At 40.7% G+C, this 26637-nt stretch overlaps 2 protein-coding genes across 3 annotated transcripts in view; one reads left to right on the top strand and one right to left on the bottom strand.

Moving 5' to 3' along the window:
* The window catches only part of LOC109303875 (neuron-specific protein family member 1), a 30326-nt gene extending 9209 nt beyond the window's left edge, over positions 1–21117 (top strand). Inside the window, exons 4-6 of one of the 2 annotated variants that reach the window (XM_019526232.1) lie at positions 231–237; positions 12205–12315; positions 19106–21117. In XM_019526232.1, the coding sequence (XP_019381777.1) occupies positions 231–237; positions 12205–12315; positions 19106–19306 (319 nt within the window). In that variant the 3' untranslated portion in view covers positions 19307–21117. Of the gene's footprint in view, positions 1–120; positions 238–12204; positions 12316–19105 lie in introns of both variants that reach the window. The other variant, XM_019526233.1, reaches the window with a different exon arrangement.
* A 554-nt stretch (positions 21118–21671) lies between these two features.
* STX18 (syntaxin 18) overlaps positions 21672–26637 on the bottom strand; it is a 147707-nt gene continuing 142741 nt past the window's right edge. Inside the window, exons 9-12 of the mRNA XM_019526231.1 lie at positions 25240–25298; positions 24519–24588; positions 23772–23852; positions 21672–22362 (exon numbers count right to left, since the gene is read on the bottom strand). Of these exons, the coding sequence (XP_019381776.1) occupies positions 22267–22362; positions 23772–23852; positions 24519–24588; positions 25240–25298 (306 nt within the window). The 3' untranslated portion in view covers positions 21672–22266. The remainder of the gene's footprint in view (positions 22363–23771; positions 23853–24518; positions 24589–25239; positions 25299–26637) is intronic.

Genomic DNA, 26637 nt, shown 5'->3' with positions numbered 1-26637 from the left:
TTAAACTTTTCCGTAAGTAAAAAACGCCTCTATCGACATCTGGGTTAGCCCAGTTTAGGCAAATAAACTGTAGCATGTGGTTTACAAAATAGTAACAGCTTTGTTATTGCTTTTGAAAAGGTTGTGGTCAAAACGAAAACAGAATATGAGCCTGATCGCAAGAAAGGAAAATTCCGTACTCCAAAAATAGCTGAATTCACAATCAGCATAACTGAAGGAGTCTCAGAAAGGTTTAAGGTAAGCATTTGCTATCTGTTCTGGTAATAACTACATTTACCAAAGCATATACAATGCAGTCCAGTCTTCTTTTCTTTGTGTCATTCCTTGTTGTTGAGTTTGTATCTACCTTGTGCCTTGGTGGAGCAGAGAAATATAAGAGAGGTCTTTTCCATCAACATACTACTTCAAACTTATCCCACAGAAAGGTGATGTATGAAAACTGTTATCTTCCGGTGGCAGTTGAGTGAGAGTCTTGGTGAAAATGGGTGCACATTACGTTATTCCCTTTGCAGTTCATCTGAGATGGAGACCAACATTGTAATTGGAAAGACTGAACTACTCTTCCCTTTAGAAGGGTGGGTGCCTTGATCCACATTAGCAAGATGGAGTGGTAAAGCTTGCTCTGTAATGGACACTCCTATACCTCCTTTGTCTATAAACAGAAAACTTGGGTTTCCAGTCTTTCACTTTACACAAGCAGTACATTTACTCAGCATTTTAAAATATACAGCAGGTGATGGCAGTATTTTGGACACAGAAGAAATGCATCTGGAAGATTAAGATTTGGTTTGTAGGAAAGGAGGAGCAGAAATAAAGGAGCACATTATCTTTGCAAAGTTCATGTTTAACTCATTAAAATAATGAGTTACATGGGTACACCAAATGAACATACATATCTTTTAAAGTCAACCCTGTGTATAAATTGGCTTCATATTTTTCAGCTTCAAGTTTAGAAAAAAAAGCTTTTTCTCTGGATACAAGTGATAATTATATACAAAGACCTGAGACTGCTATTGTCTTTAAGTCCCACAGGAGAATCAGATAATGAAGGAAAAGAGCCAAAGGGTTATATGCATTAAAAACACTAAAATAAGAAGTACACTGAAAAAAATTTTGATGTGGTATTTCTGTTGCATGCACAAGAATACTGTAAGTACAAAAATCCAGACTGTAGGGCAGGTGTTGGCAACATTTTTGGTTAGAGTGCCAAAAACACCCGCAACCTTGACTCGTAAGATGTTGGCGTGCTAGGGGTGGACAGCCAGGGAGCTGCAAAGGGCCCAATCCCTGTTGTGGCAGTACTGCTGAAGCCCCTTCCCTGCAGTCTGCTCCAAGGTACACCTGCCAAACATAATGCCTTTGCATGCCATGCTCTGTCACCTGTGCCAGGGGTTGCCTACCTTTGCTGTAGGGCACCAGATTATGGGTCAACCCTGAAATTAAGTCAAATGTGATTTTTATGGTTCTTTTGAAAGGAAGAAAAGATAGATTTATTATCAGAACAGTATTAAAAACTTGACATGAAGCCTAAAACACAACAACCAGCATGAACAGTGATAGTGAAGGTGTTTGGGGCCCAAGCCTATTCTTATAACTATAGAGACAGCTCCACTGAAATTAAAGCCAATTATACACTCATATTTAACAGTGAAATTAGGCAAGGGGCAGAAAGGGATGTAATTCAGCATTGTAACATCTAACTTTTAAATAGCTAATAGTGCCCTAATTCCCAGGCAGGTATTTACATGGTGTGGGATAACTTCAGCGGGAGAGACTGGGAGACATCTATCCCAGAAAGCCACCTAGGTCAGTGATTAGGTTACTCTTTTGGGATGCGAGAGACCTGGGTTCAAATCTTTGCAACAGCTCAGGGAGAGAGCTTCCTAGATAAATGCTCTAACCACTGGGAATAATGGGGATGGATGGATATGTTTTTGCTTTTCTCCAGTTTTTTTTTTTTGTACATGGCTCTATTTGGTCAGGGTAGTGGAACAGCTAGTGGATTGGTTCCTGCAAGTGTAGGTGGTAGGAGAATGGCTGCTAGGATTTAGGCATGAGGTAAGGCTCTGAGTAATTCAGCAGTATCAGAACTTGAGGATTTTGCACCCATACACCAGCAGACATCTAGTGAGGGGAATTAGATGACATCTGAGCAGAGTTTCTGAAGTCTCAAAGCCTAAATGATGAATTGAAAGATCTAAGTCATGTATAGTTCCAGTCTTTTGTATCTGTGTTGAGAGAGCTTGAGCAAATAAGGCCTTTCTGAGAGACAAATAGCTTGTCATACTATCATGTAGCCATTTCTAATTTGTATGGCTGAATAGTTTAGAAGCCAGAACATTTTATGTTGCACTTATTTATATACCTTTGGATGGCAGACTTGAAACAAAATGTCTTTTAGATATTACTTTAGGATTATCACTCTGGGATTAATCTCAAACTCCAGGGTTGCTAGGTTGTGCTGCTAGGTAACTACTGCATCAGAGAGAGGTTTCTGTAAGATTTGGTATCTCTGGGGGATTGCAGGATGAATCATGCTATGGCTCTGTGTCTTTGTGTCTACGGGAAAGGTGTATGTGGAGGTGGCCAATTAGGTAAGCTAGTTTAGTTAATTGAAAGCAATAGTTTCATACAGAACAATCAAGTCCTAAAATGTCCCTTAATTTCCTTACAACAGTTTTAAATTATGCTGCTCATAACATTTTAAAAAGGACTGACTGCCTCTCCAACAGGGATGATTGCCATATTCACCACTCCCAGTAGTAAATATTTCATGAATAATTGATGACATTTCATAAATATGCAGATGAAAAGTAGTGATTGTGTGGGGTTTTCTCCTGAGCCCTTATTAATTGTGAACCATCATGTTAACTGCTGCTGTTGATTCCGAGAGAGCAAAAGGATGTTTGTTTGAAAGTTAAATATTTGCTATAATTATAAAATGCATTATTTAACTGGTGGGATATTGACTTTGGCATGTACACTTGAAAAAAGCTTCACAAGCTGTTTAAATGACTTTAATATTGTACATTATCTAAAGATATGCTTTCTGCAGACTCAAAAACCAAATGTTGCATTAAAATATAAACAAACAATCATATTTACTGATATTCACACGCGTATTCTCAGATGTAGTCCTTAAATAAGGACAAAGCAGATTGCATTTTTTGGGATTCAGTAGTGCAGATCATCTAAAGCTGTGCTACTTGAGAAATTATACATTATGACAAACTAAGCAGCATCCAGCATGTGCGTATGTCATGTAGATGATTTGATGTTTCAGGAGCTGGGTGAATAAGGAATTATAAAAGGTATCCGCTGCATTCAGTCAACAATATCATAGTTATAGCAACAAAGCTGAGATTGTTTATTGAACAGGATTCAAGGATAATTTTGCCCTAAAATTGAATTATCTGTATACAGCCAGATTCTGATGGCTCAAATCAGATTCTGGTTCAAATGTTGAAAAGTCAGAATTTCTATACCCTCTAATCCCGCTCTGTTTTTCTACAGATAACTACACCTATACGATCTTGATTTTTAAATGGTTAATTTTCAGTATGAGATATCTGTGGAGCACTTAAATCAATGAAAGGGAAAATAGGGAGTTAGCTCTTCACCTCTAGAAAGCCACTTTAATTGTGTTACATTTAGAGGTATCTCATCTAGTCTCCAGCAAATCGACCACAGTACAAAGCCTGTAGTAATTCAGCCTGGCTGTCTGTCTCTGCTCAGAAGAGACCTGCAATCAGCTGAGAGAGAGAGAGAAGAAGAAGCTGCTGTAGGTTAGAACTGAGGTGTATTGATGCCAGAGGTGAAACCCTAGTTCCATTGAAGTCAGTGGTAACATACTTATTGGTTTCACTGGGGGGAAGGATTTCGTATTAGGTGCCTGATCTTGCATCATTTTCGTATGGTGATACACATATGGTCACTTGCTCACAAGCACAGTTTCAGAAACAGCAAGGTACCTTAGAGCACCAATGTGAGATCATGCTTTTACCTCTGGGGAAAGGAACCTGAATAGGCAAACACTTATATGTATTCTGTAAGCAAGTATTTCAGTTTGCCTATAAATTTCAAGTCTTTTTAAATCTTGCAGTATGTTTTATAAGCCATGTGGTGATTCAAAGGCAAATCAATTTTTAAGAGATTATCCTTTACATCTATGTTGTTGCCACTAGGATTCCTTTTACCAGAGATGCCCAAGGATTGACATGGCCCTTCATCTGATTTGGTATCAAGTGTACTTTATTAGTAACTCCTATGTTTTATTATAAGTTTCCTCTCTGTAATACGACCTGGCAAGTGGTTTCTTCAGACGTTACAACTGCGGCCTCAGATCCTCTGCTGGGTGTGGGGGATGCTGGTTTCTGGAATCCTCGTTGTTCGAACAAGAATTCCAGGTTGCTCCCGTCTCCCCAGGGTGGCAACACAAAACACACGCTGTCTCTGTGTTTGTCCACTACTTATGTAACTTCTTCACCTCAAATTGTTCAATCCTCAAGTTTCTTTCTCATCTTTTTAGATGAGGTACTCCAATCCTGTTCTGTTTTTGGTTTCCTTTCCTTTCAGGGAAACTACTGTACCTGGTTAACCCACCGTACCAATCACAGCACTCATGTTTCCCATAAGGCACTCTGTACAATTCAATTGCTTAGTTCCGGGCAGGCCTAAACTATGGCCGAGAGCCGTAACATAACTCAGTTTGCCCACTACATATGTATATGTCTAACTACAGAGCCAAAGCCTGAAGCTGGTTTGCAGTAAGACCATATGGTGCAAGCCATGTAATTTCACATAACAAACTGCTGTTTAAATGTCTACAAGGAGCTATGGAAAAGTAGTCACACCCTCTGAAAAATAACTTTCCTTTTTACAAATGCTGCCATTTGGTACTTTGGGCTTCTGTTTAATCGAATTCTTTTAATAGTTTGGAGAAGTGCATGTAGGTGAAACTATATAACTGTTTCCTTATTGATTAATTTAAATATGTCAGCAATACACATTGTTGATTGAAACCTTTTTACCAGGTTCCTATAGCTGAAAAATGACTATAGAGAGAAAAATATTTCTGTATTCTTTTTTGTTTGCTTCCTTGCCATATTGGTCAGCACTTTGGTCCCAAGTCAGCAAGTCTCATAGATGTGTGGGATGGTAATCCCATTCCTATTCAGTAGAACACTTACTTAAAGATAGGCATTAGCTTAAATGCATTTGGGCTCACTTAGGGCTGAAACTGGAAACAAATACTCATGCGAGTGGTTCTGTTGCCTTCAGTGAAGCTACTCATGTGATTAAAGTTGTAAGTGTTGGAGGGACTGAGGCTTTGATCATTTCCTCATATTGTCTCTTTCCCAGAACAATGAGGGAGAGAATTATTTTAAATATACTTGCTCTTGTAAAAAGCACACATATTGGCAGGATCACTGAAGGGCAACTACTTTTTGGCATGTTTTGATAATTATTGGATATGACATTGCCAGTTCCTTTTGAATATGGCTGGTCTAGAGTTGGAGCTAGTAGATGTAATTAGCAGCCTCCGTACTTTTTTCCCAGGGTATGCCCTCATCCTGTGGTCACAAGACTCTTCACTCAAGTGGTCACAGGATTTTCCCAGAGTCTTTGCCCTTGTATCAGAGGTTACAATACTTTCACTGTCAGCTGTGGGAGAGAAATAGGAGGTAGTTCTTTCCATTCACAGTCAAGCTCCTGCCTTTGGGCCCCTCTGCCACAGAGAATCCACCCTCAGACATCTAGAATGCCCTTTCCCAAGACTATGACACCTATCCACCCTTCCTCAAAGTTCCTTAGCCAAGCCCTTGCAGGCAGGACCAGTTGTTTGCTGACTGTCCACGTGGAAGGTCTTGGTTCCTAGCTAGTTTTCCCCCAGCAGGTATTGCCCTCCTTAGACCTTTTCACCTTTTCTATGGGGTGGGAAGGGGAGTAGAACTCCTAAGCCAAGCCTTGCCTTCTCCCTTGCTGCTCTCATTTGTGAAGGGCAGTCTGTCTATGCTGCAGCTTCTTTTACATACTGTAGTCCAGCCAGTAATTCCAAGGCATCTCCTGTCTTCCTCAGGCATAGAGAGACTCTTGAAATAAAGCGCTCTTTATACAGGGAGTTCAGAGAGGAAGGTCTTAGTGCAAAGTGTGCCGATCACGTGGCTAATTTGGTACATCACATTAGAAGTTCCGTATGAAAGAAAATGCCCAGTCAAATACCTGAAGGGTGATAACAGAGAGGATGGAAATAGGCTTTTTTCTGTGACAGTAGGACATGAAACTAGGAACAATGACCTCAAGCTGTAGGAGGGGAAATTTAAATTGGACATTAGGAAGAATTTTAAGACCATGAGGGTTATCAAGCATTGGAACAGGTTACCTAGAGAAGTTGCAAACTCTCCATCCCTTGAAAAAGGGCAAGTTAAACCAACACCTGACTGGGATGATTATTCAGGGATAATCTTGCCCTGAGCATGGGCTGGACTAGACGACCTCACGAGGTCCCTTCCAGTCCTACTTTCCTATGATCCCTTGAGCCAGCAAAATCACACATGTACAATATGATAATTGCTTCAGAGAGTTGTTCTGTTATGTATCATTTGAGCTATTTTGTAAGTCCACTTTAACATGGTTTAAATCTTGTTAATATAGGGTAGAATGTCAGTCTTCTGGTCCCTGCTTCATTAAGGTAGAACCCTCCTCTTTTTCAGCTGTACTGTCCCCAGCTGTGCTGTCATCAGAACTCGGGGGGAATGGGCAGAGATAGTGCTAGGATTGGAAATCACCATGGAACAAGGGGTGATAAGAAGTGGAGATTATAATTTCCTACATGGTTTTCTTCCATCTTCTTTTGAATCAGTGCTTAGGCATTGTGGTAGGAGCCACTGTGTTCTGGCAGGTACACCACGCAGTAGAGAGGTCAAACTGAGATCTTGATCATTTGGTTAGGAGCCCAATACTTTGTTTTTCAGGTGTTAACTTACAGTGTTACAGTCAGACTCTATTTTAGCTAATGCTGTTTTGCCTGCCTGAAGTTCTCCTGTCGAGTAAAATGGATAACAATAGTATTACTTTCCCTGTCTAAACTATTGTGTAGAATGGTTGTATTTCATCATAAAGATGCCTACATTTCAGTGGTGGGGCATAGGTAGAAGTTGTGAACCTCTTTGGATGAAAGGTGCTTTGTGAACATAGTTTCCCTCTCTTTTTATAACAACAAGTGTGATAGCATTTTATGAGAAAGTCAGAAGCAAGGCTCCAAAGGGTTTATAGCTTAAATAGGTACTATGCTAATGTCTCACTGGTTTCACTTTGTGTACCATGGTAACATTGTGGACACTTCCAGGAAGATTTAGAGGCATTGGAAAAGATCTGTAATTTGAAAAAGAACTGGAAGGAGGGTAGGATGGGATTAGACTGATTTATCAGATGGATTTCAGGCAGATTTGGGCTGCGTGAAAGGAGCGGAGATTGGTGGCACATAAACAGTAAACCATGTGGCTTCAGTGGAACGGTGGGACAAGGGAACAGTGAAAGGAGATGAGGGCAGAGAGGAAAGAGTTAAAGTATGCATGGTCTTTGAACAGAGTCTTTTAGATACAGAGCTTGCCTTTCATTCAGAAAGGCAGGGAAACCAGTGAGGGTTTAAAGGGGAATTGCATGTTGGAGCAATGGCTGATTTTTTGCAGTAGCTTTGGGGGCTGATTGAGGGTAAGCAAGGGAAACATCAGCAAAATGAGAGAAAAGGTTGCAGTAGTCAAAGTGAGAGGTAAACACATGTTAAACCATGTGGTTTTGCAGCTGCAGCCAAGGGCATGCCTTGAATGGGAAGATTTTGTAGCGCTGTTCCTGTTTCAGCGCTTGGAAGTTTTTGATTCTGGCCTTATCATTAGTTGCTTTCTATACGAGTGCAATTGTCAGTTCCTCTGAGTTTCACTTGTTCAGTTAAATGGAGACTGGAGATAGGTTCTGGCTGTGGTATACATGGTTTATTCGTTAGTCATCTCTCTCTTCAATAACTGTAATGGCTTCTGGCTAGACGTTCTGCTGGTTCTGCTCTTCACTTACAATCTATTCAGAAATCTGCCACATGCTTAATATAGTCTCATCTCTCCAGTTTGAGCAGTTATGCTGCAATTCTCTGTAAAACTGAGTTGAAAAGGGCTCCCTCATGTTACTCAAACTAAAAATGTTGAATGACTGAACTGTTATGGGCTTTTATAAAATGATTTTGAATGGAGTAAACACGTCTTTGGAATAGGAGGCATCAGACCCTCCCTGAGAGAGTTCTTGGATGTGTACTCCATAGCACACAAGTGCCTCCCATTCCCACTGGGGCACTTGGCCAAGTGACTGCCTGAGAGAGAAGCAATGCCAGGTTCCCTTGTGGGAAGAGAAGAGCTGAGCCTGTTCCAGAATTGTCACCCTCTCGCACCTTGAACAGATGATATGGGGAAATTGCTTCTGGGGCTTCTATGGTTAGATGAAAAGACCCTCTCCACAGGAGGGGGAAGGGATGAAGAGCTCCTGAGGGAACGGAGCAAGTAAAATTGCAGCTTCTTTAGGGATTGATAGACCGTGGAGCAGCTTGCTTCTTTCTAGCTATCTTCATTTCTGAAATCATAATGGGAAGATTGTTGTTCCTGATAGGACAAGTTAGTTGGGGAGTGGGCAATCACTTGATCAGGATGTGGTTATGGAGTGGTGGGATTTGCTCAACGAATGGGGCTTGGTAGAGGAAGGGGAAATGGATTTCCTACCTCAGGGATAGTTTCAGAAATTCAAAGGAGAACCTAGAGGTTGTGGTGGGGGTGCTAAAAGGTAGATTATTATGTAAACTGGGGAAACTTTGGAAGAAAGAGAGGAAGGTAAGTCAGACTGTAAGAAAAGAGGAGTGAGTTACGTGTACGTGGAGAGCAGACTGGCATCTAAATGCGTTATTCTTTCTTCTCCCATGTTCACCTCATGGATATGAGTAATTCCTGTTTGCTGCAAAGGGGGTTACTTGTATTCTGGCGAGTAGGTGGAGAGTAAGGCACCTACTTTGGTAGGAAGGAGCCATGAGTTTTCTGAATAGGGTTTGGGAAATGTAATGTTGTTGTAAATGAGAATTCACATTTTGTTACCATTATAGTAGATCAATAGTGTTCAACCTTTTAGCCCTGTGAGCTGGAGGAATAGCAGGGTCAGCACACAGGGTTGAGTCCTGTGTGCCCAGAGCAGGCCCCGCACTGCCCTGATCAAGCCTGGCGAGCCTGACCTGGACCTCATGCTGTCCTGGTCTGTTCCCCACATGCCAGGATCTGGCCCTATACCATGTGAGCTCTGTGCACCTGACCTAGCATGCAGGGCCATGGCCTCTGAGCTTTCCACAGGTCTGGAAATACGGCAGCTGGGGAGCAGCAGTTAACACTGCTGCTGGTCCTATGCTGCTAACTTTTCAGACCCATGGAGAGCCTGGCAGGCCAGATGACATGGCTCTGTGGGCCAGATCTGGCCTGTGGGATCGATGTTGAGCATCCCTGGAGTAGGTAATATGTAATGAAAGTGAGAGAAGTACCTGAGAACTGAGGATCAGACGACCTGGGATCTGTTCCCATTGTTTACTGCATGACTGTGAGAAAGTCGCTGTAGATGTGATTTGCAGAAGCACCAGGTAGCCACTACTTCTGGTGAGGTCAGTGAGACACACAGGTAATCCACACTTCTAAAAATCAGCCCCGAGGGCCTGATTCTGCCAGCTGTTGAGCACTAGTTGAATGACTAGTCTGTTGTGTAGGGCTGGTTGTTTGTCCTGATATTTCTGGGTGGGTCTTAACCTCTGAAGGAAAGAAACCATGAAACATGGAGAGGGGCCATACGCTCTCATGATACAAGGAGACACACAGTGATCTCTGTCTGTTTTAGCGCTCACCTCAGCAAACCCACTATAAAGTTGGAGAAAGACTAATACTTGAAAACTAATGTCAGGTTTTCAGTGTGCAACTTTTTTCAATGAAGGCCCTTGCAAGTTAAAGATGCTGCTGTGAACTAGATTCTTTCCTCCATGTAAATATTAAGCTAATAGTAACAGCCTTTGTCCTAATACATTCTGATCCACAATTATGATCCCCTCTCCCTGTCCCTTTTTTGTGTGCTATTTTAAAGAAAGCTTTGTTTAAACAGTGGTCAGAAATTCTTGTAAGACTGTACTGGCTTCTGCCACACACCTCACTGCTCGACCATTGAGTCTACATTAAGGTAGTTGGCATAGATCATTTACCACTGTAACTAAGCTAACTTTCCTAATGTAGAGAAGTCCCCAGAATTTGAATCTACGTTCCTTAAATGTCACAAAAGGGCCCACTGCCATGATTAAATCTTGCAGTATGATCTTACCAGCCCCAGTTAGCTCTTATTAGAGTCCTCGGGTTCTTCTTGCTGTAGATTCAGAATCTTTAAATCCTTTCTTGCTTTCCAAATCTCAAAACATCGTTTGCATTGTTGACCCTAATTCAATGGAATTCCATTCCCTAGTTAATCTGTGCAGCTACTTACCTGGCTCTTTTTAAAATCCAGATCAAATTGAAAGTTGCCTTTCTGTTTTAATTACTTAGTGACATAATTTTGTTTGGCTCTGTTTACTATCATTTCTCTTCCTGTAACACATGCTTTCCCTTCTAACTGGTCAGAAAAAGCATCCCATCAGCTGTAGATCAGTTTAGAATTTCAGTTAATTATAACAAAAAGACACCTGGAAGACAAGTTTCCTGGGCAACAGTAACCTCACTCAGACCACATCTCCCTCAGACAGAGGCTTTTCAGGGCAACCATCCTGGGTTTTTTAAAGCCAAGTGAACACTAACTTCAGAGTCAGTGTTCCCTCTCCATCCCCAGATGCTGTCCAGGCTCCATCAGGTGAGAGCTCGGTTCTAGGGTAGTTAGCAAAAACACTGCAACTCTCAGGAGGATGCTTAAGGAAACAGCATTTAAGGCTTTGTTTCAGCACCCAGTCAGGTAAATTGGTATCTTTCCATCAACTTAAGTGAGTGTTAGTTCAGGCTATAACAGGGAGCTGGAGGGCAGCAGGAGCTGTGCTACAAGGCCCTAAGGGAGAAAAAACCTAAAATATATGATATTTGATTGGTCAGGATTAAATATCATATATTTTATCTGGAAACAGACTGGTAGCCATTGCAGTCTGTGAAATACAGATTTGTCATGTGCACTATTAGATAATTGGGAAGTTGTTTCTGGAGTTTCCAAAGGGCTTTGAGGGGTAGCCTCATGTTGAGCACATTGGTGTTCACTCCTTGGTGCGCCAGCATACTTCTGCAGTGGGCTCTGTATCAAAGAGGCTTCTGGTACACCCTGTGAACTCAGGAGCTCTGAGGATCCCAGGAAGCATTCCCAGCCTGCAAATGTCACTGACTACACTCCTCCCTTCCCCAACTCATCCCATAATCACATATCACCTCCATCATAGTTCCTGAAGTCCCACACCCCCTCACTAGTATCTTATTTAAATGGAGAGTCAGATAATTTGCTGTCATCCAAACTCCTGTCTGGCCTAGCACATACACTTAATCATTAGTGTCTGATGCATGTTTGACTGACATGTTGTGTTATCCAAGTCCTGATAGTACTGCTGCCCCAAACCAATTTATGGTGTGTCCCTGTAGCTGCCTGCACACACTGAACAGGAAACCAACAGAACAGGTTGCATTTAGAAAAGCCCTACAGATACTGGACACTGACCCAGTCTGTCTTTGGCTTCTAGCAGAATGAATGGGAGCAGCAGAGACACTAGTGCACTTCTGGACACGTTGCCCCCATTAGACGATGATGCTAGGTGGTGCCAGACTTGAGTGAAGAAGCACAGCACTTCTGTTTTACGTTATCCCTCAAAATGGATGTAACGTGCCTACCTTAGTGGTAGCCCTAGTGTGGTGAAAGACATGTGCCAATAAGATCACTCAAGACAATGAGCCCTACTACACTAAGGTGGCTATACAACTGCTGTTTCAGAGTGCAGTGCTTGTAGAATGGGTATGTTGTGCCCCCTGTCGTGATCCTTGATGGGGTAAACATGACTGTTCTCATAGTTAATGAGTTATCGTTATTTGCTTTACTGCAAAGCACTTCGGTGGGTTAAGTACAACAACAACAACAAGAGTAGTCTGTGTATTATTAACAAAAATGTTGACTTATTTTCTTTTACAGGTAACAGTCCTGGTCCTTTTTGCCCTTGCCTTCCTAACATGTGTTGTATTTCTGGTAGTCTACAAGGTTTACAAGTATGATCATACCTGTCCAGAAGGATTTGTCTTCAAGGTAAAAAAAGCTACATATATTCTACATATAAAAATAGAAGAGCATGTGAAAGTGTCTGCTGCATTTTGCTTATTCTTGATTAAGGCATGATGATTTGCATAACAGTTTATAGTTATATTCATAGGTTAATGCTTTTTTCTGTAATTGTTTCTGCCTAATTTGTAAATGAGGCAGTGAGTATTACACGATTTTCGTAATATTTTTATATCCTTTTTGCTGGTGCCTCAGGAATTAAGAGACTAATATCATTCTTAATGGCAGTGCCCTTTACAACAGTGAATCTTTACCTACAGCTGTTTGAAAGAAGCCCTTTTTTATTGGGTGAGACATTTCCATGTCACGTATTTCCTCAAATTTATAGGCCGTAGGAAAGAACAAAGTTATAAATATAAAGACTAGAATAAAGCATCTGGACTTCCATATATCTATCATAAAGCCAAAAAAGTTTTGATTCTATTGTGAGCTCTGGAGGGTCAAATATATGTTGCCTGTTTAGAAGGAACCTTTTGTGCTAAGGTGAAACTTGTTGTCACAGTTTTATATAATTTCTTCTATAGGAACTGCTCCCCCACATAAGTAAATAAAGGGAACAATGTATGTTTGTGGGAAAATACATCTTTGCTAATGAATCTAATTGCATATGGGGTACTAAGGAGTTGGTTAGTAGCATGGAGACAACTGAATGTGAACTGAGTAGGAATAAGATGAGGAGACTGGGACTGGAACTGGATCATTCTTACAAGGACATCATATGGCTCCTGGCACAAAAATGTCACCAATGGGTAGTATGAAGTCTTTTAGTTCTGAATTGAGCAGGGTTGAGTGTGAGCAGTTATATTAGGATGAGACCTCTGAGGAATTCCCAGGAAGTGGTGCTGGTAACATGATAGTAGTCCACGATCTTCCCCTAGAAATTTTTCTAGGTGTTTAGGTTTCTTAAGATCTGAATAGATGCTCAGTGTGATTTTCAACATATTTTACACAGGAGTTTGGTACCCTAGGTATTTTTGAAAATACCATTTGGGTTCCTAAACATTGAGGTAGACACCAAATACTCCTGTTTTGCCTTGGGTTATTACTATACTAGTGGTTTTGTACTGAAATAACTCTTTGTCCCCCATTTGAGCAATTTGAGTGTTTTCACCTCCTTTCCCTACTTCTAATCTTCCATCATCATCTTGTCATTTCAGCTGTTTTATATCACCAAAGCCACACCTTGCTGTTTGCCTTCTTTACTGAAACCTAGCCCAGGCTCCAGCTTGATTTGATTATTGTCATATTCTCTTTGCTGGCCTCTCGCCTCTTCTTCAATGACTGTCTGGGGCAGTGGTTCTTCAACTTTTCTGGACTCTTAACTTCTGTAAATTGAGCAGCACCCCATTTAAAAAAAAATGTATTACAGTGCTCCTCTCCTTGCGGAGGGGATGGCTAGTGAAGGCAGGGCCCCAGACAGGCTTGTAGGAATCTGAACCTGCCCTTATTTCCTCGGGGTGCCCTGGCATCCTAGTTGAGACTCACTAATCTGGGAACTGTTCCCAAAATGCTGTTTCTAAATTGTCTTCCTCACCCTTTGCTCTGACCTTCTTGCCTCTCTGTCCCACGTTGACTTACTAAACTCAATATCCTTGTCCTTCATGTTCAAGATCATCCTATATAAACTCAGCACCATCCTCAGGATGAGACCAACCTCCTTTCCACTGCTTCCTAGTCCTGGTGTTCTGCTGCTTGCTACTAGTGTTTGAAACACCCTCTCACTTTACTGGAAAGCCACCTTTCTCACTTCAGTTCCTACTTTTAAAATAACTTGCTCTTAAGGCATTTGCTTGGAATTCAGGAGATCTAGATTCAATTTTTGGTTCTGCCACTGGCTTCTTGCATGATCTTGGGCAAGTGACTTAGTTTCTCTATTACCATTTGTAAAATGGAGATGAAAACAGCCATGTGTATTAGACTGTCAGCTCTTTAGAGCAGAGACTGTGCTAGACTTAGCATCATGGAATCCCGATCTCACCTGGCATTTTAAGAACTACTGTTTTCTATTAAAATCTGTTTCTTCCATGAGTACTTCATATCATGTTCTCCTGATCAGTAGTAGTCTCTCCTACATCTTTCCTTTATTTTAGTTGTTCTACATCCTCTATAGTTTTTGCTTCCTTTTTACCTCAGATTTTCGACTGTTAAGAGAAGGGAAAATGTTTTTCCCTGTAATACAGCTTCTTTCAGGATGTCATTTCATTGGATTCTTACTCTTGAACTCAGTGGCCCTCAAAGATGCTCTTTAAGGCACGTATCACATACAGGCTTGTATTGTTGCTTACTATACTCATAATGTGGGGGAGAGAGCTTGTGGAGGCAATTTCTTGGGGGGAAAAAAGATAAAGAATGTATAAAGGTTTATGTTTTGTATGATTTTAGAGTTACTCAGAAGAACCAACTCTGCAAGTCACGTGGCCTAAAACTGATATGATGCCAGTATACGAGTCTGCCTTTGCCAGTGCTCATGTCCTCTTTTAGCAGGCTCTGGTGACATGGCAAGGTTGGCACAAAAGCCCATTCTGAGACAGGGGAAAAGTCTGTGCCAATGACGGTTGCTTTGCAACGACTTGCAACGATTACACAGCTGTTTGGGCACACACTGTTCTAATACTGCCTGCATCAACGTGCTCTCACCCTGATGTCCCCCAGCCAAGGATGCTGATGTGCTCTGATTGCAAAGGGCACTGTATCTCGCATCAGCAGTTCCAGTGCCACAGGGAGTCTGTAAAGGCCATGCTGTCTTTACTCTACTCCAATGCCCTTAGACACGGAGCAACTTCAAAGCAGTTTGTTTTCAGGCCTTGTTGAATTAATGCCTGAGTATTATGGGTAGTTCAACCATGGTGCCACAGATTCCAAAGATTCTAATGCCCTTGGCCTTTGCTTTTGGAGATAATAACAGCATTGCTTTTGATGCATAGAAAAATGTAATCATACAGCTCCTTAAACCACAAGGTGCCAACTGCACCTTAGTGCCAAAGAATTTGTCTTCTGTTAAACCTAGAGAAAACACATCAAAATAACCCATGATGTCAACTAAAGATCAGCAGTCTTACCCAATACCTCTAGAGTAATAGGCACAGCAAAGTTACTAGAGCAGAATTGAATGACACTGCTCCACAGGGAACCAGTGAGGGCATCAGTGCATTCCATGCCAAGGGAACTGTAACAGCTGTCTTGATGCAGCCAGGGCTAGGCAGAGCTGGAAACCAGGGCTGTCACAGGCATCAGTGGTGAAATCTATGACTCCTTCCAAAACAAGGCTGTGAAAGAAATGGATGTTCAGCAATTTATTGCGATGCATAGATCACCTGCATTACTCCTGCTATTTTCATACATCACCTGGGCACTAGGAAAGGGTTACTGTCCTGAATTAAGTCCAAGATCTCAGGGCAGGAAGCCCTAATAACACAGTTACAACAGGGAGCTCTGGCCATGGAGAGAGGGGGTTGTTTTAAAAAGGGCTGTTCAACCTCTGGCCTCCAGGTGAAATGCAGCCCACAAAGCCATGGTATTCAGCCCACAAGATTCCCCATGGGTTGAAAAATTTGGTGGCGGGAGAGCAGTGGCAGTTAATATGATCATCCTGCCCCAAGGCCAAACCCTAAGCCCTGCACAGCAGGTTGGGGCCAGGCCATACCCCATCCCTCCATGGCTGGATCGGGGCTGAGCTATGTTCCCTTCCCCCTGCCAGCGCCAGGTTGGGGCTGGACTGGTCCTCTTCCATCTCTCCACACAGCTGGATGGGGCCCCGCTGTGACCACTTGGGGTGCTGGATCAGGCGTATTGGCTGAATCCAGCCTGTGGACAGACTGGACACACTGCCCATCCAGCCCATGGGCCAAAAAGGTCAAGCACTACTGTTTTAAAGGACACTAGGCTGGCCAGTTCCTGAGGTTGGCCTACGATTCCTCAAAGGGCCAAGCCCCTTCTATTGCTAGAGGATTTTTTACTTGATTTTTACTAGAAACACAAGGGCAGGAATCTACCCAAAAGAGAATGCCAATGTGCAAGCCTTGGCTCTTGTATTAGGTGCCATGCATCTTCCTGTGTTAAAAAGGAAGGAAGAAATAAGGGATACTAGCCCTTTTGGGCTGCTGTCTTTTGGCTATGATAAATACAGTGAAGCAGATCCTGCTGTATTTTTTGTACTGACAATGCCTGGGCTTGAGTCCAGTGCTGGTAATTATGTTCTATTTGTTTTAGTCCTCCTGCAGATTTAATTAGATCAATGGATCATGCTTCCTCTCCTACCTTTAACAAGGGTGAAATAATCTGTATCACAGGTTAAATTTAAAGAACAACTTTCATCTCAGGAGGCCCTAAACACTTTATGAATGTTACACCTATGAACTGAAGTATCATACTAACGTATTATGAGTTTAAGTGCAAGAAAGTTACAGTGATACAGTTAAAGTTCTAATACCAGGACCATATACAGTACAGAATATTATATCCATAGAGGAAGGCAATGTGGACAAATCAGGCACCTAACATGGACAACTTTAGCCTAAGCAGAATTGGGCAAAGTTGTAAGTAATGGGCCTACAATGGAAAGCATTAGGCAGCCTACCAGCAATGAAAGAATTAGGCAACCTACCTATAATGAAAGCAAAGTTGCCATAAATGCAACCTACCAAACAAGTCTCACTGTGATAGAAAAGCATTGCTTAGTCACTTTCCTGCTTCAAAGCTCATATTAACTGGTCCAGTGTCTCAGATCAAGCATGGAGAACATTTTCAGAAGGTGCAGTTGCTCTGCTGAGCAAGTACTAAAATGCACTGTCCCAGAATTGCCCTTTGCATTTCTCCTATAGCAGCTAGCTCCTTGCAGTCACCAGGTCCCTCACAGGAGCCTGTAGCTTCAGTGGGTGTTCTGCATCGGCCCAAGACTCCAGTCACCGATCCCAGAGCATTGGAATTGGTGACTTTATAATAGAGCAAAATTTCACCAGTGATATCAGCCACAGGTCTGGTGATGATAAAGGATGGGAAACAAATAGATCAAGCCTTGCTGGGGTGAGTGAGCCAGTGTCCCCAGTTCAAGCTTTAACAGTAATCCAAGCTTCTGTTCAATTAAGAGATGGGTAGGTCAAAATTTGCAAGTTACTGACTCAGATGTGCTCTTCAAATTATTAGGGGTTTCAAAAAGGTGTTGGTTTAAATTACTGTGGCAGTGAATTTTCATGCATTAGCTCAACCATAATATGTCATTTTGTCTGCCCCTTTTGATTATAACCTCATGATTTTGGTTGCTTAACCCATACCCTATCCTTTGAGAAACTAGGTGCATCTGGGGGGAAGGGCATATGTTTCTGTGGACAGGGCCATGGAACAGGTGAGTGTTTCTGTCTGATATTTCTCCACCACAGCACTGTAGGACACCAGAGTAGTTCTGAATGCGAAATGCTCTAGATCTTACAGCACACTGCTTTGTTTGAACAGTTATACTATTCATTAAACAGTGACATTTAAATAAGGGACAAGCACAAAAGCAAACCCATGCTCAAGGTGGTATGTGGTCATAGAAGAGTGAAATTCCTATGGCGCTCAGGACTTTCTGCCATTGAACTGAATTTCTGTTTGTGGCATTCTCTGAGAAAATCAGTGATGTGCATTTAAGGAAATTAGTGTGCTTGTGCATTTAAGGAAAACTTCTGTTCTGCTGCTGTGACAAGGAAGACCTACCAGCATACTGGTCCTTTTAAATACATTTTTAGTTAGGATAGAGATAATTAGGTTTATTCTTTCCTCAGACTGATCTGACTACCATAAGAATTAACAGCTTTAAAACATGTTTAGTCTCTTAATCCCATTTTCCTTCAGTTCTAGAGCACATTAGGCTGCAAGTTACGTACTCTGTTTTATCCTTGAACTGCTTCCTTAAAGGAGCTGAAAGCTGGCCAAGAGGTGATGCAAGCATGGACAGGCCCCACTTTCACATGTCCACTGAGATTTTTCATAAATAGATGACTAAAAGTTAGGGCTCTTAAATCAGGTTGCTTGCTTAGGTATCTAAGAGACTTGGTTTTCAAAATCTGAGCTTGGAGCAAGTCTCAATTTTTCAGTGCTTTTGTAAAATTAGGCCACACATTTGTATGTCTAAAATGAGATTTAGAAGCCTAGTTCTGAAAATCTTGGGATATATTTTGTGCATAGATATTTGTGTGCAAGATGAACCTCCACAGTATTTTCACTGTGGTATTTGGCTTGCTATACTATACAAATGTCTCCATACCTGTGCACAGCATTTATATTACTTTTTATCCAACACAGACTGAAACTAGTCTGTTAATGTACCTAGAGTTAATCAAACTATGGAAAAAAGGTATTTGTAATTCGCACAGCTGGAAGTAGCTACCCGTTGCACTGAAAATGCAATTAACATCCTGAAGGCAGAGATTTAACATCCTTAAGAAATCACCTTGTCAGGGTAAAAAAGACTAAAATTGGGACAGCTTGATATTGCCTATTTTTATCTAGTGTCCTAGATAATAATTGTACTAGATAGAAGTCTGCTAGAATATAGTTGTCCTGGAACTCAGGCAAACTCTTTTCATGAAGTTGTCTTGGTGTAGAGCACTTTACTGAATTGTTGTGACACCACCATAGTTAATGTGTATTGCTTTCAGACTCACACATGAGTAAATCATGGAGACTAAAGAGAGAAATTACTTGTTATCTTTTTCACTTATTTTTAGTGATTTTTTTTTTTGGGCAGTATCTGTCATCTAAACAGTGAATTTTTTTTCAGAATAATCAGTGCATTCCAGCTGGGTTGGAGAACTACTATTCTGAACAAGATTCCAGCACTCGAGGGAAATTTTACACGGTCATAAACCACTACAATCTGGCCAAACAAACCATCACACGCTCAGTGTCTCCATGGATGACAGTACTATCAGAAGAAAAACTGTCTGAACAGGAGACCGAAGCTGCTGAGAAATCAGCTTAGTGCGATAAGCAAACTGCTAATAACATGTCATTTGAAAGTAACTAAGGGACTTTAAGGAACTTTTCATTAGATATAATTATGGATAATTTAGAGGTTACTCATGTTTATGGTGCAATTGCTTCTGTTTGCTGATACTGCTTTGCAAAAAATAAAAAAAACTTGCTGCAGAACATTCATGGGCATAAAACAAGGTGCATATCAGCATCGCTTTAGAGCTCTGACACCATTTTCAATGTTTAGAAATCCAACTTTAGATATGTTCTTGCAATTTATTGGATGCTGACAGAATTCTCCACTGGATTTTCAGGGGTTTGGAAGCTAGATAAATTGTATGTTTTACTGTCTGAACTGATACTTCATGTTTTTTAATCAGTCACCCATTTTGCAAACTGAAACACCATATCCATAACTAGAGTGATCTCTTGTTTAGCTAAGAGCTGTTTTAAAAATGTGTTTCCAGTTCAGATTAGGATGATATCAAGGGCATGTTGTAGTGACTGTTATGGAGAGAGGAAAGAAAAATGGTCAGGTAGCATTTTTCTCATATTTTTTTCCACTGTTGTTGATTTGTAAGTGATAATGATGTTTTTTGCAACAAGGCATGCTCAATGTTTTATTATTGCTGTCAACAGATCTTCACTGCATTTCCACTGTGGCTTTAGCATCTTGGTAAGGATGTGCACTGAAACACAAATTACATGGATATTATGGGAGACAGACATTTTTAGTAATAAATATATTCAGGATTGTGATTAAAATAACCGCCATAAACTTGTGGAGTAGAGGCTGCTCCAATGAGAAATCACACCCTTTGATCATACTTAAAAGGCTGAAAGCCCTTTCACTGTAGATAAAGTCCACTATGTAATTGGTCTGATATAACAGAGGAAGGGAGTAACGTGTCTAAATTGTTTCCATTTTATATGACATTAACATTTTCCCTTTTTATACATTACAAAAAGCTTTGAGTTAATTAATTGAGTCGTAATTTACTACTTTTTAAACACAGGGCATCACAAGTGAAATTGTAGCATATTAGGTAACACTACTTGCTGTTTTAAAGCTACATGTCAAAACTGAGTGGAAAAGTATAATTGTTTATGTATATGGCTTGGGAGGAAAAAGATGTAGATGAACATAGTATTGTGAATGCACGTTCAAATTTCATTGTATTTACTAAATCCTTGACTATTCGTTGTATGAAACCATGTTTTCATTTTTATTATAAATCTTAAATATATATTACAAAAACATGATTAATTTGCCAGTTAGACAAGATAAATGTGTTAAGCATTTAGGTATGCAAGTCACTTTTTCCTTTCATGTTACTTGAATGTGATATTTCTAGTGGACATGTCAAAAGTTTCATTATTTTTATAGACGCTATATAAAAATGAAGGGAGAAACACCAAAATTAGGCTTGAAGCAGAACAAACATGGTCAGCTCCACTTATGGGTTACAGTTTTTCTTTTATTACTAGCATTTTAGTATCATGAACTTTTCAACTGATAAAGTACAAGATTACCGTTACTCAATTCTATAGGTTTGATACAAACACAAGTGTGCATTATACAGTTATGTACTGTAAAAGGCTTTTTAGTACTTCATCATGTTATATGGAATGCATAAAAAGCAATAAATTGTGTGCCAAAATTTTTCTTTGCATTTGAAAAAGTTCAGACCCATCTGAACATATTAAGACATGCCATGTTTGTATTTTCTAGTAGACCTGTACTTTATTGAATGTAAATTAAGCCACATGTAACTTTTGACATTTTCACTCTGTGCAAAATAAAGAATAAGGATGATACCACTTGTTGCGTACATTATGTTGACACTTGCATTTCACAAGAGATACAGCAAAATGAATGTTTTAAAACCACTGCTGAGAGAAGTGAATTCCAATTTTACAAGGTGATAAGCTTTGTTGCCCATGCTTATTCTTCGTAGAAGTTATTTTCCCCCACCCACTCGCCTGTCCATTCTCCCTGCCCCTCCTACCCTGGAACAGTAAAAACATCTTTGCTGTGCAGCCAAGACTTAATAATTCCACCATTAAAGCAAGCATCCGAAAAAGTGAAAAGAAGTACGTTTTGTGGAGGTGTCTGGAAACAAGCTTATTTGGTGACTGATCCGCTTTCCCTGAAGTTGAAAGTTTTTTACACTGACATTAACAAGGAGGTTCCTGTTTATAGCTATTCCTGAAGTTTTTAAACAGGTTTTTCACATTTCCTTCTTTGGAAAGTCTGGCTTTTGTGTGACCTATTCTTTGGTGCTCTGACAATCTCACTACATCTGTTCCATCACAAAATATAGTATATGCAATGCTTCCCAAATTTCATGGAACCTATAAGCAAAGCTTTATTTTTTTTATTTTGACTGACTTGATTTTTTTATCCACAAAAACTAGTAAACTGGCCACACTAATTCTGTAGAATTAGGACTGGTAGTCATACTTACAGAACAGTACTACATTTAACACTGAAGTGATGTGATTAAACAGAAGCCTGAGATGATGGAAAAATGTAAGGCTTTGTTGCAGAACTTTTCTTTGTTGTGCATCCTGCCCACATTGTGAACTTACCAGCAGTCATCTAAAGAAAACAGTTTTACAGACAACAGTTTCTTAATACTGTATAATTTACATCTTACTGAAAATTTCTTGCCGCTTAAAAAGCTACAGCCTAGTTTTCACTTGCTAGCAGATTAATGGATTTCTCTTTGCAAGACTACATTTATTTTGTGAAGCTGCTGAAGGAACTTAAATGATGTAGGTACACTCCGCATAAGCGGATATATGCTTGGATACACACTTTCTGTCCACACTCCCCATTTATTTCTTTGCTGGAAGGTATTTCAGCCACACCAGTTCTAAAACTGCATAACAAAACAGTATGTCTCACTTCAAGAGGAAAAAACAAGTCTAAAGCAAAGCACATATGCCATGTTTTGTTTTTAATTAATTGTCATACCAGTCCAGAAAAAGTAAGGAAAACGAACACATCACAAGGAAGAAAAGGATCCATACTCGAAATCCAGCATTGTTTTTGATTGCCTGTTGGAAGATGAGATTTCAATTATCATTCCCAATAAAACTATGACATTTCTGTAATATGACTGGATTTAATGGAATTGTTGGCAATCTGGAGTCAGTGGCAACACTCAATATTGACCTAAGTTGAATAAGAATCAAGCCCTAAATTCACCCCATTGACTCAAATTTCTTTGAAATCTGGAAAACAGAGCCTGTAAAAAAAAGTAAAAACCAAGCTCATCAATAGCATTTACTTTACAAGAGAAGAGAAACATGATGCAAAATAAGACAGTTCTGAAACAACTGTTTGGAGAGAACTGAAAAAATTAGGTATAAAATGTTAAGATGCCAAAATCAATATTTTAAAGAATAAATCACTTCTCTAAATAGTCCTATTAGGCTTGAGGATTAAATAATTCAATAACGACCGTTTCTTCTTCTAAATGATTTAATAATGTTAGTAAGTACTTCAATGTAAAAAATTACCCAGTCCCAGTTTAAAATAGCAAATATCTGTTCCAGATATTTCTTTCAGACTAAGTCGGAAACAAAATGATAGGGTAGGTAGTTTCCTCTTTTGGTTTTAAGACAGTGCCAGTAACCTAGCATTAATATTATGCATGCAAATCTTGAATGTATTAGCTCTAATTTATGGAACTAAAAGAACTTTAAACCTAAGAGCTCAGACCTCTTAGGTTACCTAACTTGCCTAAGTCAGAGATCTGCATTCTGTTTCCAGATCTGCCACTGACTCAATATGTGGCCTCATGGAAGTCAATTAACATCAGTGTGTCTCAATTCTACTGCAAAAGTGGCAATGCCCATGTTTGTTAGGCAATTTGAGAATCATGAATGCAAAGCATTGTATCTGAATGTCAGTAGCATAACAGGGTGGGCAAGTGGGGCATCAGTCCCAGGCACTGATATGCAGGGGGCTTAAAGCATAATTTTTTTTAAGGCTTACCTCCTGAAAACAGCTCAAAATAATATCTGGTCTAATAAGATGACATTCAGGACTGCTTTTAAGCTTTATAAGGAAGGATTTATTTTGATCAAGTAGTGCTTCAAGATTCCATTCCCATTCACTTCAGTGTTTTTGTCCACTACTACCCCAAGTTGCCTTATTTTTTTAGGCAGTGATACTTAGCCCATGGTCACTCTCCTCTTTAAAAAGGAGCTGATGGCCAACAGAGTCTACATATCCAAACAGCTGTTCAGATCAAAATGACCAACACAAATAGTTCCATATTTTAAATAAGGTAACTGCAGCCTACACAATTACTGAAAACAAGGTAATGCCCCTAATGAAGTCTACAAATAACAAATGTGACCCTTGCTGGATACCACAGTGCATGTTTTCAGTAAAGTGCTTTGACATATTTGCTAGTCAGGAGCAAGAAATGCATTGAAATACTAGTTAAAAACATTACCTCTCTTATGTCTTCATTGCCTTCCTTAATATTTTCTGTTGCACCCACAACTAACTGGTGAATATTGTCAATTTCAGTTTCCTGTTGATGAAGAGAGTTAATAAAAACCAATGAAAAACTCCACTGGAAAAATGTTAACTCAAGAGATTTTGAGGTTGTAATAGATGACAAATGTGAAATACAGTAGCATGTGTATTAACATCTTATTTTCATTTGGTACCAGTCTAGATTGACAGAGGGCTATAGGGTTCATTAAACCTTACTTTCTATGCCTACATTACTACGAGCATGACTCAAGGTCCATTAAGTCACTGAAAACATTCCCATTACTGACTTCAGTGGTCTTGGATCAGACCTGAATCTAGTCTATTAATTTTTGTCAGTTGCCTGAAAGATACTAGTTTACCAAATACCATTAACTGAATTATCATACCACCACACTGATTTGGGGCAAACGATTATAACAGTTAATTCATGAGTGTTGCATTTTTTTAGTACTGCTAGGAACACAAGCCTAATAAGAATATGATGCAAGGAAATCTACCTTGCAATTTGCTGTGAAATTTGGCTTTTCAGCTCTGTTTTTCCTTAATGTCTGTGTTTTGTTCTCATCATATTTGTTCTTATGTACATTTAACAAGACACAGATCACAACTGAAAAAAGTCTGTAAGAAAAGCACATTTCACTTAAACACAGTTTAGTTCTTTTCCTTGAGTGCTTTGATATTACAACAGCAAACATTTTACCTGTTGCAGGACTTTTTCTGTGAATATCTCTTGAAGCCTGGAGATCTCAACCACTTTCCCTTCAATTTGTCTTGAGAAAGAAAAGAAAATATTCCACCATGTACTAGTACAAACATTTTCTACTGTAGATTCACATTGTCAAACCCAGAAAAATCAGACAATTTGGTTATTTTGTCAACTGTTATTTTAGCCATGATGTGTGATAACTACATTGACAACTGGATGTTAGAGGTATACTTCATGATATTTTGAAGACTCATATAAACAATACACATATAGTAGACATTATTATAGGAAATATACATCTTGTATTAGGCTGGCATTTGGGTTTTTGCACAACTGGAGTCCAAAGAGTTATTTTTGACTGTGTGGACTATAAAATCCTGAATGGATGCATCTGTTAAAATGACTAATGGTGAAAATTAGCATAGGTATTTTTTGAGTTTCAGATTTAACCCATCAAATAGAAAAGTTCCTAGCTTACAAAGAGTTTTACCAGGTTTCTTGCAGGTTCAGAAACACCATAAGGCATGAGCTGTCATGTACCTCCCATTTTAAAGGTTTATTTACAAGTATAGGGCTGCTGGATTTTTTTCCATGTACAAATTTCTATATTCAGAAGTGTTTTTCTGCAGCAAGCTATCATTCAGCAAATTTTGTAGCCAGTGAGCACGTTTCCTGGTTGTATAATGTGACAGCAAGGAAATAAAGAGAGTTGTACCTCACTTCATCAAACAGGCTATTCATCTCACCAACAAGTCGCTGGTTTTCTTGTTCAAACTGAGAAAGGGAAAATGAAAAACAACCACACAGTCATTGAGCACATCTTTATGCTCTGTAAAGAACTTACTAAACAACATGATTACTCAAAATTGGTTGAAAATCATTCATTGATAGTCTGAGTGCTACAGATATATTTCAGTAGAACTCACACCAGTCCAGGATATAGAAATGATACGAACTTATTTGTTTATTTGTAACTAGTCATCTCAAAAACCTGTTTTCTCTTATCCAACAGGTAACTAAATCCTCAAAACTCCCTGTATAACTTTTGGTCAGTTCTCTTGGTTAAGTGATTATTTAACGGATGGTACAAAAACAAAAAAACAGGAAAAGAAAAGAAAATCATGCAGAATGAAATTCCTGCACTATATTTGGTTTTGAAAAGCAGCTGTAGCGTGTGATATTATTCTAACCACATCTGTGCTTGCCAAAATATGAAATGCTCTTAACAGCCAGTATTTTAGCGGATAAGGTAAAGCCCAGTGCAGCTAGAATCTCTCTAGAGCAGGGGTGGGCAACATATGGCGCGCAGGCTGGATCCGGCCCGTGAGACCATTCTATCTGGCCCATGGGGCCCCTAAAAAATTTAGAAAACTAATATTCATCTGCCCTTGGTTCCTGTCACTTCACCAGTAGGACCCAGGGGAAGTCTGGCGGGCTCAAACAGCAGGGCCCGCCTGGCCTGGCCCCCATGCCGGAACCGCTGCAGCTCATGCGGGGCTGTCCAGAGCAGGCAGAGGCAGCCCCAGGAGGGCTGCTCGCAGCTGCAGTGCGGGGCATCAGGCACGGGGCGAGTGAGCGGCCACCCCCCCCCGCGCTTAGCGCCACGTTGCGACCCAACCCCAGTGCCAGCCTGGGCCCCATGCTGCCTCCGGGCTCGCATGCGGCAACAGCAGCTGTGGTCCCCCTGCTTGCTGCGCCGGGCAGTGTTCGCCAATGTCGCCTGTGGGCTGCCCAGCACATGAGCTCTGGGCAGGCAGCAGCAGCAAACACTGCCTGGTGTGGCAAGCAGGGGGCCGCAGCTCCTGCTGCTGCGCGCAGCCCCAACAGGTGAGCCTGGAGCCAGCGTGGAGCTCAGGCTGCTGCGGGGCCCGGTTACAAGCTGGTGCTGAACGCGGGGAAAAGCAGCCCCTCGCTCACCCCGCGCTGTAGCTGCTTGCGGCCCTCCTGGGGCTGCCTGTGCCTGCTCCAGACAGCCCCGCGTGCGCTGCGAGCACCTGCAGCAGGGAACGCTGGCCATGGGGCGGGCAAGAGACTGCTTTCCCCATGCTCAGCACCAGCTTCTTCCCTGACAGCAAGCAGGGGGTCAGGGCTGTGCACTGCCCCCTGCCTGTAC

The sequence above is a fragment of the Gavialis gangeticus genome, unplaced genomic scaffold (genome assembly GCF_001723915.1).
Source record: "Gavialis gangeticus isolate Ggan-Ray unplaced genomic scaffold, GavGan_comp1, whole genome shotgun sequence".
NCBI lineage: Eukaryota > Metazoa > Chordata > Crocodylia > Gavialidae > Gavialis > Gavialis gangeticus.
The sequence above is the reverse complement of the archived record's forward strand: the minus strand, read 5'-3'. Positions and strand labels throughout refer to the sequence as shown.